Consider the following 13,650-nt stretch of genomic DNA (forward strand, 5'->3'; position numbering starts at 1 on the left):
GGATGGAATGATGGGCAGAAGAAAGGGATTTAAGAAAAGAAGGAAGTGAAGGGGATTGGGAAGAAGACAGCTCAGGCATTTAGAACACTAGCTGCTCTTCCAGAGAATCAGGGTTTGATTCCCGAACCCACATGGTGACTGACAACTATCTGTAATTCCAGTCCCAAATGATCTGACACCCTCTTCTGGCTTCCTCAGGTACCTTGCACACACATGGTACTTAAACATACATGCAGTCAAAATAAAATAAGTAAAATAATTTTTAAAAAGAAGGAAATGATAAAGAGAAAGAACAGGCTCTTTTAGAAGGCTGGTCAGGGGTCCCTGACATGTGTGCAAGGTTGGTATGTGATCCCTGGATTTTGGCCTGCTCAATAAGAAATGAAAAGCCTGAAAACTAAGTTTGGGAATGTGTTGAGAGCTGAATTGCATTGTGTCTCTAAAAAATGATAGTTTGATGTCTCATTCCCAACTTCCTGGGAAGATACCTTTATTTAGTAGGGCTTGGCAAATGTAAGTAAGGTGGGCCCTAATCCAATGAATAGTGTCATGTAAGACTAGGGAAATTTGGATCCAAATGCACATAAAGAAGAAGTGAAGGTTCAGGAAAGGATTGGACGGATGCAGCTACAAGTCAAAGATCACTGGATATCACTCAATGGCTGATAGTGGCAAGAAGAGCAGCCTTCAGGATGAAGGGAGGACCCACCAGCACCCAGATCTTAGGCTTCCAGCCTCCAGAACTGGGAGAAAATATACATGAGTGGTTTTAAGCCCCTCTCCAGCCAGTGGTACTTTGTTGCAGTGGCCCCATCAAGCTGTAAGGAAAGTGTGGTGATCAGTGACCTAGGTGAAGCTTCCAGAGTGAGAAAACCCATTGCCTCTTCCTACAAGGAGGGTGCAAGAACTTACCTCTGAAGAAATCCACCCTTTCTTTGGGACGTATCTCACTCACACACACCACAGCCTTGCCTTGCCATGCTACTATTTGGCAAGAAAAATAAACCAGGTTTTGAAGCAAGCTGAGGTTGGGTGCACCAGGCTAGCCTGATGTCACTATCTTTGCACTTCTCTCAGCCTTTCAGCTGTGCTGTGGTTGGAGCCCTGACTATGGCGGCTATTCTTCTGAGAGCAAAGCCCAAGGTAAGTAATCAACCTCTCCCTCACTGTCCCAGAATTTTCCCTGAGCAGTCTCCCTTTGCTGCTCTGCATGGATACTGGCGAGGTGAGGAGAGAACTTTGCTACCCCCTAACCCCTGCAGCATGCTACTTTCCTGAGTTCCCTTTGCTAGGTTTTCCATATCTGTCTGATCCTCTTTCCTGTGACAGTACAACTTGCTGCTGAATCTCTCCTGACTGCTGAACTCTCCTGAGGCAGGGTTATCCCATGTTTCATTGTTTGCATGTAGGCTTAACCTGCAATTTAATTTCCTACCACAAAAATTGCTTGTTTTAGGTACCAGTATCTTTTGAGGATGTGTCTGTATACTTTACAAAGACAGAATGGAAGCTTCTGAATCTCAAACAGAGGAATCTCTATAAGCAGGTGATGCTGGAGAACTACAGCCACTTGGTGTCAGTGGGTAAGTGACCCTACCATGTTCACACACCCAGTCCCACCTACTGTCTCTGGATTCAGTTCTGAATTTTCTTGCTTGTTAATTGCTATGAATCCAAGAATAAGTACATTTCTTTATTTGACCCATACCTTGTAGATCAGCTGTGGTATCAAAAAGACATTCTTCTAAATAATTTGGACTTGTAAATGCTCAGCATAAATTCAGTGGTGACCTGTCAGACTCATTTTGCACATAAAATCATAAATTGCCAAAACATCTTTCTATTGAGAAACAGATGCTTATTACAGTGGAACATTTACTTGCAGCATTGTAGATTCATTTCATTTTTACAGCAGCTGTATTTGACATTCAACTTAACTTATAGACGTTAACAACATCTTCCACTTACACTGGCCATAAGTCCCCATGCTAGGGCCAGGCAGTGCACTTGGTTTCCAAGCCTGGAGAAATCTAGGCAGGAGCTGGGGCAACTTCCAGCTGCTCTCTTCTTACTTCAACATGCTCCATGCTCCGTATTTGTGCATCTGCAAGAGGATGTTCATCTTGCCAGTTCCAGGCAAAACCAAGATTCACAGGTTGTGTGGATCAACTCAAAAGCACCAAGAAGTGAACAACAAGAGTAATGTGTCCCAACTTTTTCCTCTAATGAACAGTGTCTAAGTCAGGGTCTTCCTCTGCTGGCATCTTCCTAGCTGAGATGGCCCACAGACTGCCTTTGAGGTGGGTAGGGATTTATGAGAATGAGCCCTCTTCTATTTTCTTTCTGACTCTGCAGACTGCCTCTGTCATCTGACTCCTTGGAGGGAGACTAGTTCCTTTACTGGGTTCTCTCTGACTATCAAGAGAAAGTTGGGGACACATCTTCCCATAAGACTTCTGGAATTCTCACTTAAATTTAGTGGGGAAACATGCTGCCCCAAAGCACATGACTAGGGGGGAATCTTCCTTGGCTATACTTTCTGGGAAGTTCTTTGCTCTCTGAAGACACAGGCTGAACTCTGTTTAAAAATTATTCTGTCCTTAGGTAGAAATGTGCTGATTTTCTTCATTTCTTTGAACAGGATTTGCTTTCTCTAAGCCTAACCTTGTGTCCCAGCTGGAAAGAGGGGAGAAGCCCTGGATTACAGATGGTGGAATGGGGACTGCAGCAGGATCCTGTGCTGGTGAGCAAGGTGCCCTCAGCCAGCTTGCTAGTGTCAAGGGTAAAAATCAAGGATTAGCCTAAGGAAGTTGGTGTGGATGCTGAAACTCTTTAGTGAGGGCTGTCAGTCTCCCCAATGCTCTCCTCCCTTGCTGGAGATGGGTGAAGAGAGACTTTGTCTGCCCTGGTGTCTCCCACCAGCTCCATCCCACTTTCCAGTCACACCCTCTAGAAAGAGCAGAAGCTCTTTTTTGGTGGGGGTTTTTTTTGTATTTTTTTTGGTGTATTTTTTTTTGTATTTTTATTTTTGTATTTTTATTCCCCAGTTCCTTGGTGGGAAGATCAAAAAAGGGAGAATGCTCCACAAAAACCCAAGGAAGTGATCCTGTTTGTGGCTCTGTCATTACAGGGAATGGGATAAAGAGCAAGACGCTGACTTCAAAGCCGAAACTTTTTGGAAGAGGTCTCCTCGGAGACACCTCAGGATCTTTGGTGCAGACACATACTCACGACTTCAGACCAAATCCCATTGTAAGGTACCAGCACTCCAGAATCGCGGATAAGCGGTATCTGTGTCAGCAATGTGGAAAATCTTTCAGCCGCAGCTCCAATCTCATCAAGCACCGGATCGTCCACAGTGGCGAGAAACCATACGAATGCAGCGAGTGCGGGAAGTTATTCAGGCGCAGCTTGGCGCTGCTGGAGCATCAGCGCATCCACAGCGGTGACAAGCCCTATGAGTGTGGGGAGTGTGGCAAGACCTTCACGCGCAGCTCCAACCTTGTCAAGCACCAAATCATCCACAGCAGCGAGATGCCTTTCATGTGCCCAGTGTGCGGGAAGGTGTTCCGGAGGAGCTTCGCGCTGCTTGAGCATGCACGCATCCACAGCGGTGAGCGGCCTTATGAGTGCGGCGAGTGCAGCAAGACGTTTAGCCGCAGCTCCAACCTTATCGAGCACCAGCGCACCCACAGTGGCCGGAAGCCCTACGTCTGTCAGGAGTGCAGCAAGGCTTTCAAGGGCATCTCGCAGCTCATCCATCACCAGCGCAGCCACCGTGGCGACAGGCCCTTCTTGTGCCGCGAGTGCGGCAAGGCCTTCCGCGGCCACTCGGGGCTTAGCCAACACCAGCGAGTGCACAGCGGCGAGAAGCCCTATGAGTGCAGCGAATGTGGCCGTGCCTTTGGTCGCCGGGCCAACCTCTTCAAGCACCAGGTAGTGCATGGCGGGGTACGGCTCCAGCGTCGAGGCCGCGGAAAGGGCCTCCACCGGGGCTGCATGCTCCTGGAGCATTGGCGCGGGCCCCGCGGACTTCCACCCCAGGAAGCCGGGGAAGGCAGCTCCACCGAGCCCCAGTCCATTGACACCAACGAGAAGCCTCAAGTGTGTGAGCGCTGCAGCCATGTCTTCGAAAACAAATTGCTGCTGTGTCGCCATTTGTGCATCCACGACGATGAAGATGACAAGAAACAGAAGCCAGTTACTGGGAGCACCTCAGATTCGGAGGAGAGGTTGCTGCTCAGCCAGGATCTGGAATCCCAGCTCGCAGAGGGAAGCAACAGGGAAAGCAGTGAAAGTTTCCTGTATGCTGAGAAGGCTCAGGGCCCATCCTCACCTTGAGGCAGGAATGCAGAGCAGCAACTCAGAATGGCAGGGTGGCCCCACCCACCTAGTGTAGTCTTCCCTACTCCTGCCCTGATGGGTAGAAAAGGAAGGCTCCTCCCTAGTCCTTGATGATACAGTTGGTGCCTAGAGATTGCACAGGAAGGCTCCTCAAGGAGCCTAGGCAGGGTCCTCCTGTGTGTGCTTGGGTGTATAAGTGCCTATGTGAGTGGGGTCTCCAGGTGAGCAGATTTGCATAATACAGACTTGGTCTCTCCTATCCACGTGAGAATTGCCTGATGTGGTTGGGAGGGAAGCAACAGTGTCCAGCCAACTCTAAGCACAGTTACATTGAAGTTTACAGAGGGATGACCAATGACCTTTCTCTTGTTAACATGTTAGTGGGGTGATTGCCTCTCCTTAAGAGCTGTTTGTGTTTCTAGATAGAATATACTAAAAGCACTTTATTCTATTAAAAGTTTATAAATTGAAGGGACTCTAAAGTTAGCCTGATGCTTTGCAGGAAAGCACAGGGGCACCTATTGTCCTGGAGCATAAGCTAGACTATCTGTGAAAACTTGGACCCTATGTATGTGCCTCCTACTGCTGCTTGGAGGTCTGTACCAAATCTTGCAGAGGTTAAGGCCCAGAAACCCTGAGGGCCTCCTTTTTGGGAAAGGAGTCCCCCCCCCCATCCCTCATGGGAAGAGGGTCTAGGTAAGACATGGCAGCATTTGAACCCCCACTGCCCTGCTGACTTCAGTTTCCTCTTCTCGCACTCACTGAAGGCCATACTGGCCATTCCTACCCCTGCCCCAGTGCCTAAAGCTTCAAATTTGTCTGCTAATCCCTTTCAGGCAACCCACTGTGTGGTGATGACAGGTTAGGAATTTGCACTTAGGTGGCCCCTGAAATGAGTCTGGCCAGACAGTTATCTTTCAGATGATATTTCTTAAAATATTAAAGTTGTCATTACTTTAATGTGCTTTCATTTAGGGGTAACATTAGTTGAAAATGGATATTTTTTGTTATAGGTGAGTGATGGAGGATTTATCTTTTATAAAAATTCCTCAGACAGAGGGTGTAGCTCAGAGGTGGAGTGTATGCCTAGCAGACCACAGGCCCTGTGAGCCATTCCTGCCCCTGCCCCAAGGAAAGCTCAGACAGGGGGAAGAGGCCTTCTCAACCCATGATTGATGCCAGTAGTGGCAAACCTGGCCCTCTGAGTGATGATGTGACAACCCCCACCTCCCTTCCCTTAAGCCCAGGTGGCTCTTTAAGTGGCACTTTACTGAAAAAAGAAGCCAGTGGCAGTCCTATTCCACCTTCCACCTGTGCTGTCCCCAGGATATCTGTCCCTTGGTATACTCAGCTCAGCATCCTTGGTAGCAAGCTACTCTCCAGCTCTCTCCTATCCCAGGGGAGAGAAAGATTTTGTCACAAAGGCTGCCTGAGGATAGGTAAGTTGGTGGTACAGGTGAAGTGGAGACAGCTCTTGGGCACTCCAAGGAAGAGTGGTGGCACCTTCCCTGCCAGTTGAGTGAGGTTAAAAGACAGCTGCAGCCGGGCGGTGGTGGCGCACGCCTTTAATCCCAGCACTCGGGAGGCAGAGCCAGGTGGATCTCTGTGAGTTCGAGGCCAGCCTGGACTACCAAGTGAGTCCCAGGAAAGGCGCAAAGCTACACAGAGAAACCCTGTCTCAAAAAAACCAAAAAAAAAAAAAAAAAAAAAAAAAAAGACAGCTGCATCCTGCCAAGAGAATATGAGAAGACCTGGAAACCCAGGATGCTGGTTGGAGCCCTGGTCACAAGAATATTCACACACACACACACACACACACACACACACACACACACACACAGAGAGAGAGAGAGAGAGAGAGAGAGAGAGAGAGAGAGAGAGAGAGAGAGAGAGAGAGAGACTTTATGTATATAAAATGTTTTGTGTAAAGTTCCAGTTTGTAACTTGCTCTTATCTCTGTGTCCTCCAGTAGATCCCCATCTTTTTGTCCTGTGATTGCTTTCTTGTCTGTGAGCCTGCAGATGTGTGTCACGCTCAGCCTTGTGTCTGCACTCCAAGCCCCACACTGGGTACTGCTTTCTTGATATGCTGGATTTGAGCTATGTACTGGTTGGCTTCAGTGGCTCATGGAGGCAGTTCAGAGTATCTGTCACTTTGGTTTCCCAATAGAAAAAAAAATACTAAGAATGGTGTCTTTTAAGTCTCTGGTGAAGTAATTGCTCGGACAATCTCTGCTAGGGCTGGCACAGATACAGGAAACTAGGCCTCATGCAGAGCAGGTGCCCACAGTGGGAGGCTTTGTGCAAGCTCTGTCATATGCTCTTGGGTGTTCATTTCCATGGCTCTATGAAGTGAATGAATGATACCTTTCCTCCAAGCCAGTCACCAGCTCCTATACCCAAGGATAAGTCCCTACAGGAAGGGTCATGTGCAGGCATTTTCAGCAGAAAGTAGGGTCTGCAGGGAGAGATGTAGAGCACTTCAGAGTGGAGTACCCTGAGATGCTCCAGGGTCCCCGGTGGTTGCCTACATACATAACAACACATCTCTTTGTCAGTTCTCTAGTTCCTGTTCCTAGATGTTTTCAGCCAAGCAGGTAGGAGTAGTTAGTTCTCTCAGGCATGTAAAATGAACCGAACAGGTTTCTCCTGGAATAAAGTCAGAGTAACCAGAGGGACACTTGTTTTGTGCCTGAAAATTGTGCTTCATCTATCAAGCTGGATGGGGAATGGGGCTGATCACTCATTTGTGTAAGGGGAACTAGATTATAAAACCTTAAACTATCAAAACTCCTGCTGTTTTCTAGTTCCTCATCTTCTTGCCCCGCCCCCATACTTTACCTTTGGACTATTTGCCTTGTAAGACTTTGGGTGCTTTTCAGGTGCTGTGTGAATGTCCTAGCAGTCTCTCTAGGAAACTAATAGATGGTCCTCTCTGAATTTATCATGAGGTGGAATTTTCAACATTTTTGTTGGTTGAAAAAAGACAGCTACTTGGAAAGGGGCTCCCCTGTGGTGATACATTGTGTATCCTGATAAAATTTGCCTGAAGATCAGAGAACAGAACAAGCCACTAGATTAAACATAGAGGCCAGGCAGTGGTGGCACTCACACCTTTAATCCTAGCACTTGGGAAGCAGAGATCCATCTGGATCTCTGTGAGTTCAAAGCCACCCTGGACTACATGAGATTGACTCAGTCTCTGAGAGAAACAGAGCCAGGCAGTGGTGGCACACACCTTTAATCCCAGTACTGGGAACCACATGGCTAGGTGAGAAAGGTATATAAGGTATGAGGAGACAGGAACTAAGGGCTTTTTCAGGCTGAGGAGTCCTAGAGGTAAGACATGGCAGTGGCTTGTTCCTTTGCCTCTCAAATCTTCAGGCAAATTTTATTAGGGTACACAATATATCACCACACTCTCCCATGTGGAGAGGGGCTGTCCCCAGGATTAAAGTAAACAGAAAGGTAGTAGATTCAAGGTTACAAGCAAGAGTCAACTCTGACCTAGAAAGAGCCTAGAGTGATGCTAGGGTTATTGAGGAGGGGTTGCTTCCCATGTGGGAGGGTTTGGCTTAGTCTGCTCAGGGTGCAAGCTTCTCATAGGACCCCATACTGCAACTCTGAGACCAGGCCTGCCCAACAGGTTCCGTATCAGAAAACTCCATCAGTCTTTTAAGAGGCACCACTATGCTTGCCTTTTTTTTTTTTTTCTGCTACCAAGTTTCAGGCAGCATGGAAGCATCCACCCTTGCAGCTTTCCAGACAGGGAGTAGAATATAGGGATTTCATGTGTGTGTTTGGGGGGGGTGGGGGGGTTGCTAAAAAGTGCCTTGGTTGGGAGTGGAGAGGATGGAGTATAGTATTAGGGAATCCCAGAATACACACAAGTTTCTCTAGGACAGTTCTGAGTCAGGAATTCAGTTACTCTAGAGTATGGAGCACCCAGGGTGCCATGTGTAGAAAGTCAGACTCTATAGCTGGTCCCAGATGAAGACCAATTTTTCTAAACAAGAAATGAAGTTAGTGTTAATGAGAACTGCTATGGGCTGTGAGTGTACACCTCACCAGCCACTATGGCCATCTAGATAGTTTTGAGGTGTGTGAAATAGCCATATAGAGACAAACCATGAAGAGGTAGTGTGGAAGAAGAGGAAGGAATCAAGGGATCCCACCCACCTTCCTCCGAGTCCCCACTTGCCCTGACTTCATGTTTTTGTGAGCCCCAATTCATCTGTGATTCCACAAAACAATGGCCCTCTGAGATTCCTGGACACTTTCTTTGTGAGGAGGTTTCTTTGCGGGGATGTTGTTTTAAGCCTGTGTAACCCAGACTGGCCTTTGACTCTTAACCCCCCTGCCTCTACCTCCTAAGTGCTGGAATTACAAATCTGGGCCACCATGCCTGGCTTCTGCAGATTCTTACATTCTTATATTAAAAGTAGCATCAAGTTCAAGGCCTTGCACATTTGCAAGAACAGTGCCTCTTTTTGTGTTCAATAGGGTTAAGCCTATTCCCTCTCCATCACCTGAGAATGTTGAGAGCAGAAATGAAGGCTTACTGTGCATTTGGAAGCTCCTGACTCATTAACGTTCTTTGGTAGATAGATAGGGGTACATACAGCTTAAAGTGTGCAATTGTGGATGGATTGTGATGGGTGTCTGTACCCTTAAAACCATCCTTACTGTCAAGTCAGTGGAACATTCAGCATCTTAGCCAATAACTTCTCCTTTCTGCTCTTCCCTGTCCCCTGTCCTTACAGCCACTGATTTCCATCACTAATGATTAACTTCTGTATAAATGGACTTTCACAGTGTTTGTCTGGCCTCTCAGTGCCATTTTTAGATGTTTCCAGGTGTGTGTGTGTGTATACCCACACTTCTTATTTATCCCATTGTACACATGCCCCCAATATCTTTGATGCCTGTTAATTAATATTTACATTCTTTCTGATTTGAGACAAATAAAGCTGCTATGAATATTTGTATGCACATTCCAGTGTGAACGTGTTTTTAATTCCCTCGAGCACATAGCTAGGAGTGGAAGAGCTGGTTCATATGGCGACACATTGTTTAACTTTTGGGAAGAACTGACAAACTTTTCCAAAGCGTTTGCATTATTTCATATCCCCAATAGCTGTTGTATGAGAGTTCCAATTTCCCCCACCTTCATCAACACTTATTGTTGTCTCTCTTAGTGTAACCATCCTAGTGTGTGGGAAGTTGCAACTCATTGTGAATTTGATTTGCATTTCCTTCATGACTAAAACATTGAACATCTTTGCATGTACTTGTTGGCCATTCACATTTCCTTTCTCTTGCCCATTTTAATTGAGTTGTTTGTATTCTTACAAAAAATTATAGACATCAGTTCATCATCAAATATATTTTAACAAGTATTTTCTTCCAGAATATGTATTTTAAATTTTTAGTTTGTATTTTTGGGCCACAGTTAAGAACTCTTAACAACAACAAGAAAGTCACTAAGATATTATCTTATGTTTGCCTATAGAATATTTCATGACTTGGATTTTGTTGTTGATAGCCTTGGGGTTTTGTTTTGTTTGTTTGGGTTGGGTTTTGCTTTGTTTTATTTTTCAGGTGGGGTCTCCCTATGTTGCCTGGGCTTGTTTTGAACTCCTGGAGTCAAGTGATTATACTGCCTCCACCTCTGGAGTGCAGGACTAGGCATGTGCCACAACACTCAGCTTTGAATGCAGAACATTCTCTCCTTTTAGTGCAGAACTTTCTCTCCTTCTTCCTTCACACAGACTATTAAATAACTCTTTTTAAGTCAAAGGATGCTAGGACTGAAAACAGCCTATATATGAACTCTAATTACTCCGGGAACTGTGTGGCCATAGCAAGTTACCAACCTGCTCTTGTTTTCTATCAGGGAAGAGTTCTACTAATCAATTTGGGGAGAAATTGGGAGAATTAAAAGATGGTTTCCCTTTAACACCAAACAGCCCACACTGTAAAATTAAAATGAAACTTGTATCATACTTAGTTTCTAGATTTTCCCTCTAAATTTCAAGGTGCCTCAGGGAACCTAACAAAATTGAATGAATCTAGTGGAGAAAAGGAAAGAAAAGGGTAGGAAGTTACAGGTTGTACATTTATCTCTATTGTGCAGAGTCATGTGAGAGTTTCAAAAAGCATTTTGCTCGGCCTGAAGACTTAGACCAATGTTAACCCACTGACTTGCCCCACTGACACCTTGGCATTGCTAGAGAAGCAACTGCCACCTTCATCCCATCCATCCTCTGCAATAGGGCCATACCACACAGGTGAAAACCCCCTTTCAGTCCTTATAGAAAGTCTGTAGTTTTACCTCTTAGGTTTAGCTCTCTAACCCATTTTGTGTGTTGTGTGAGGTCAATTAAAAAATTGTTCTGGATGGATATTCCATTTGCCCAGTACCACAGTTGCCAAGACAGTCTTTTCCCCATTGAATTACCTTGGTGCCTTTGTGGAAAGTCAGGTGGCCATATGTATATGAATCTATTTCTGCATTCTTGGTAGCATCACATCACTCATTGAAAAGGACTGAATACTTGTCCCCATACCTCTGGTCATATTTGGAAGTCCTGTCCCACAAAGGGACAGTGTTGGGAGATGGAGCCTTTGAGAATAATTATGCTTCAAAGAAGTCACGGGTTTGGGGCCTTGGTAATAGGGTCAGTTTTCTAAGTTTCTAAAAAGAAACTTCAGTGTCTCCTCTCTCTACCATGTAAGATTACCGTAAGAAGATAACCATGCACAAGCCAGGAAGCAGGTCCTTACCAAGAGTGGAATCTTTTAACACCTTAATCTTAGACTTCCCAGACTCTAGAACTATGAGCCATAAATGTCTGTGGTTTATGCCGTCAAGTCAATGGTACTTTGCTATTGTATCAGAGCTGGCTAAGACAATTAGTCTATTTTACATTATAATCTCTTCAATACTGTAGTTATGTACGTCTTAAATCAGATATTGCGTGAGTCACTGTTGTTTGTTTTACATAGTCTAAGTTTGTTTATTGCCACAGAAGTTAGAACACTGCTTTGCTAGGATTTAATTAGGATTGCATTCAATCTACAAGTCACTTTTGGGAGAGCTGATCCTAGCAATATTAGCCTAGTGATCACCCTGGCTTCCATAGTTCCAGTTGTTCTAGGTTCCACACCACTGCCCTTGTGCCTGTCCTGCTATGCCAGCCCTTAACTTCCTACACCCTCCTATCATTCTTTCATAAATATTTTTTGAGAATTTCATATATGAGTACTGTATTTACATCATTTTCACCTCCTTCTCCTCCCTCGATCCCTCCCATGTCCCCACTCAAATTCATGGCCTCTTTTTAAAATTGGGGTGTGTGTGAGGAGGGGGGAGGGAAGGAGATTGAGATCCCAGGAAAGACCCAATCTCCCTCTCTCATCAGTCATTAATACTTGTAGCTCTTCATGTAGGGTGGAGCCTTGTAAAATTTCCCCTATCCACACTGACATGTCATTTAGCTAAAGTTTTCCTGCCTGGCCCACAGTCAGGACAAATCTCTCTCACCTGCCAGTCCCACAGCAGCTCACACCCAACCAAGTAAACATAGAGACTTAAATTGGTTACAAACTGTATGGCTGTGGCAGGCTTCTTGTTAACTGTTACTACAGCTTAAATTAATCCATTTCCATTAATCTACACCTTGCCACATGGCTCATGGCTTACCGGCATCTTCATATGCTGTTTCTCATTGTGGTGACTGGCAGTGTCTCTCTGACTCAGCCTTCCACTTCCCAGCTTTATTTTCCTCCTTGTCCCGCCTACACTTCCTGCCTAGCCAATGGCCAATCAGTGTTTTATTTATTGACTAATTAGCAACACATTTGCCATACAGAACATCCCACAGCACTTCCCCCTTTTTTTTTTCAAAAAGGAAGGTTTTAACCTTAACAAAGTAAAATTACATATAATTTGGGAATTTGGGCGTAGCTTCTCTTACTACTTCCTGCTGGAGGGGGGCGCTGTATCTTATGGGGACACAAAGAAAATTTAAGGATCATGGAGTAGTCCATGAGGCTGTATCGTCTGAGCCAGATGCCTTCAAACCATTCTGGATGTTGGATCATCTGGGCCATGGTGTCATCGGAGACCTTTCAGGGGGTCTTGGCTGGTCAAATCTGATGTATCTTAATCTGGAACAAATCCATAGCCTCTGGCTTTCTGTGGGAACAAAAGCAGAGTCTCCTTTCCAAAGCAACATATCCTTATATTCAAATTTTGAAGTCAAGGTATCTTTAAAATATACATTTTGATTTAGCTCAACATCTTTTATGATCAAATGTTTTTCTGCAGTTAAAAATCCCAAAGACAACACAATCCAGATTCTCTGTGTAATATCCATTTGTACGTGGCTTATTTTTTATACTACCTTTACTGTCTCTTTAAAGACTTTATTTTTAAAAACTATTTATTTCTTTATATAACTGTATATATTCCTTTTTCTTTCTCTTTCAAGCCTACGTACATTTTTACACACATTGTAAACTATTACATCTGAATCTGTCTTACTGTGAATCTATTGCTTTAAACTGCAGCAGCTGTGGCTGCTGGCTCCACCCACCACAGCTTCCCAACATGGCGTGGTACGTTTACCGCCAGCTCTGGGAGCTATCGTGGGTCCATGCTTTTATCCAAGCAGCGTGTAGCCCAGAAACCTCTTTTTTTTTATTTTGTACTAGCAAAGTCTAAATCTACCATGCAGCTTAATGTGCCACTTGCAGAGGCCTCATTCCCGCTATACGGCAGGTCGAGCACACACGCTAGGAACCCACCAGTAGCTCAAACATGCAGGCTGCGGCTAGCTTGAAAGAGACAACTAGGAGCTGTTTTTAGCTCCGTTTTAGAATCTTTTTACTCAGGTTTTAGGTGGAAACTCTTGCCAACACGTTGGGCACCATTTGTAGCTAGAGTTTTCCTGCCTGGCACACAGTCAGGGCAAATCTCTCTCACCCGCCAGTCCCACAGCCGCTCAGGCCCGACCAAGTAAACACAGAGACTTATATTGGTTACAAACTGTATGGCCATGGCAGGCTTCTTGCTAACTGTTCTTACAGCTTAAATTAATCCATTTCCATAAATCTATACCTTGTCACATGGCTCGTGGCTTACCGGGATCTTCACATGTGGCTTGTCATGGTGGCGGCTGGCAGTGTCTCTCTGACTCAGCCTTCCACTTTCCAGCTTTATTTTCCTCCTTGTCCCGCCTACACTTCCTGCCTAGCCAATGGCCAATCAGTGTTTTGTTTATTGACTAATTAGCAACACATT

The 13,650-nt window shown here is 45.3% G+C and overlaps 1 protein-coding gene across 1 annotated transcript; it reads left to right on the forward strand.

The window, feature by feature from the left end:
• Window positions 1–600: 600 nt before the first annotated feature.
• On the forward strand, window positions 601–5,882 carry Zfp92 (ZFP92 zinc finger protein). Its single transcript, XM_059250844.1, has 4 exons — window positions 601–1,143; window positions 1,457–1,583; window positions 2,642–2,743; window positions 3,131–5,882. Exons 1-4 carry the CDS (start codon window positions 1,051–1,053, stop codon window positions 4,339–4,341), a joined length of 1,533 nt encoding a protein of 510 aa, XP_059106827.1. The 5' UTR covers window positions 601–1,050; the 3' UTR covers window positions 4,342–5,882.
• The last annotated feature ends 7,768 nt before the right edge of the window (window positions 5,883–13,650 follow it).

Source organism: Peromyscus eremicus, chromosome X (assembly GCF_949786415.1).
Source record: "Peromyscus eremicus chromosome X, PerEre_H2_v1, whole genome shotgun sequence".
Lineage (NCBI taxonomy): Eukaryota > Metazoa > Chordata > Mammalia > Rodentia > Cricetidae > Peromyscus > Peromyscus eremicus.

Excerpts from the sequence above, each read along its gene's own strand:
- Zfp92 (XM_059250844.1), top strand. The coding sequence starts at position 1,051 with ATGTCACTATCTTTGCACTTCTCTCAGCCTTTCAGCTGTGCTGTGGTT. Across the intron at positions 1,584-2,641 it reads CAGCCACTTGGTGTCAGTGG|GATTTGCTTTCTCTAAGCCT; the intron begins GTAAGTGACCCT and ends TTCTTTGAACAG. Across the intron at positions 2,744-3,130 it reads TGCAGCAGGATCCTGTGCTG|GGAATGGGATAAAGAGCAAG; the intron begins GTGAGCAAGGTG and ends CTGTCATTACAG.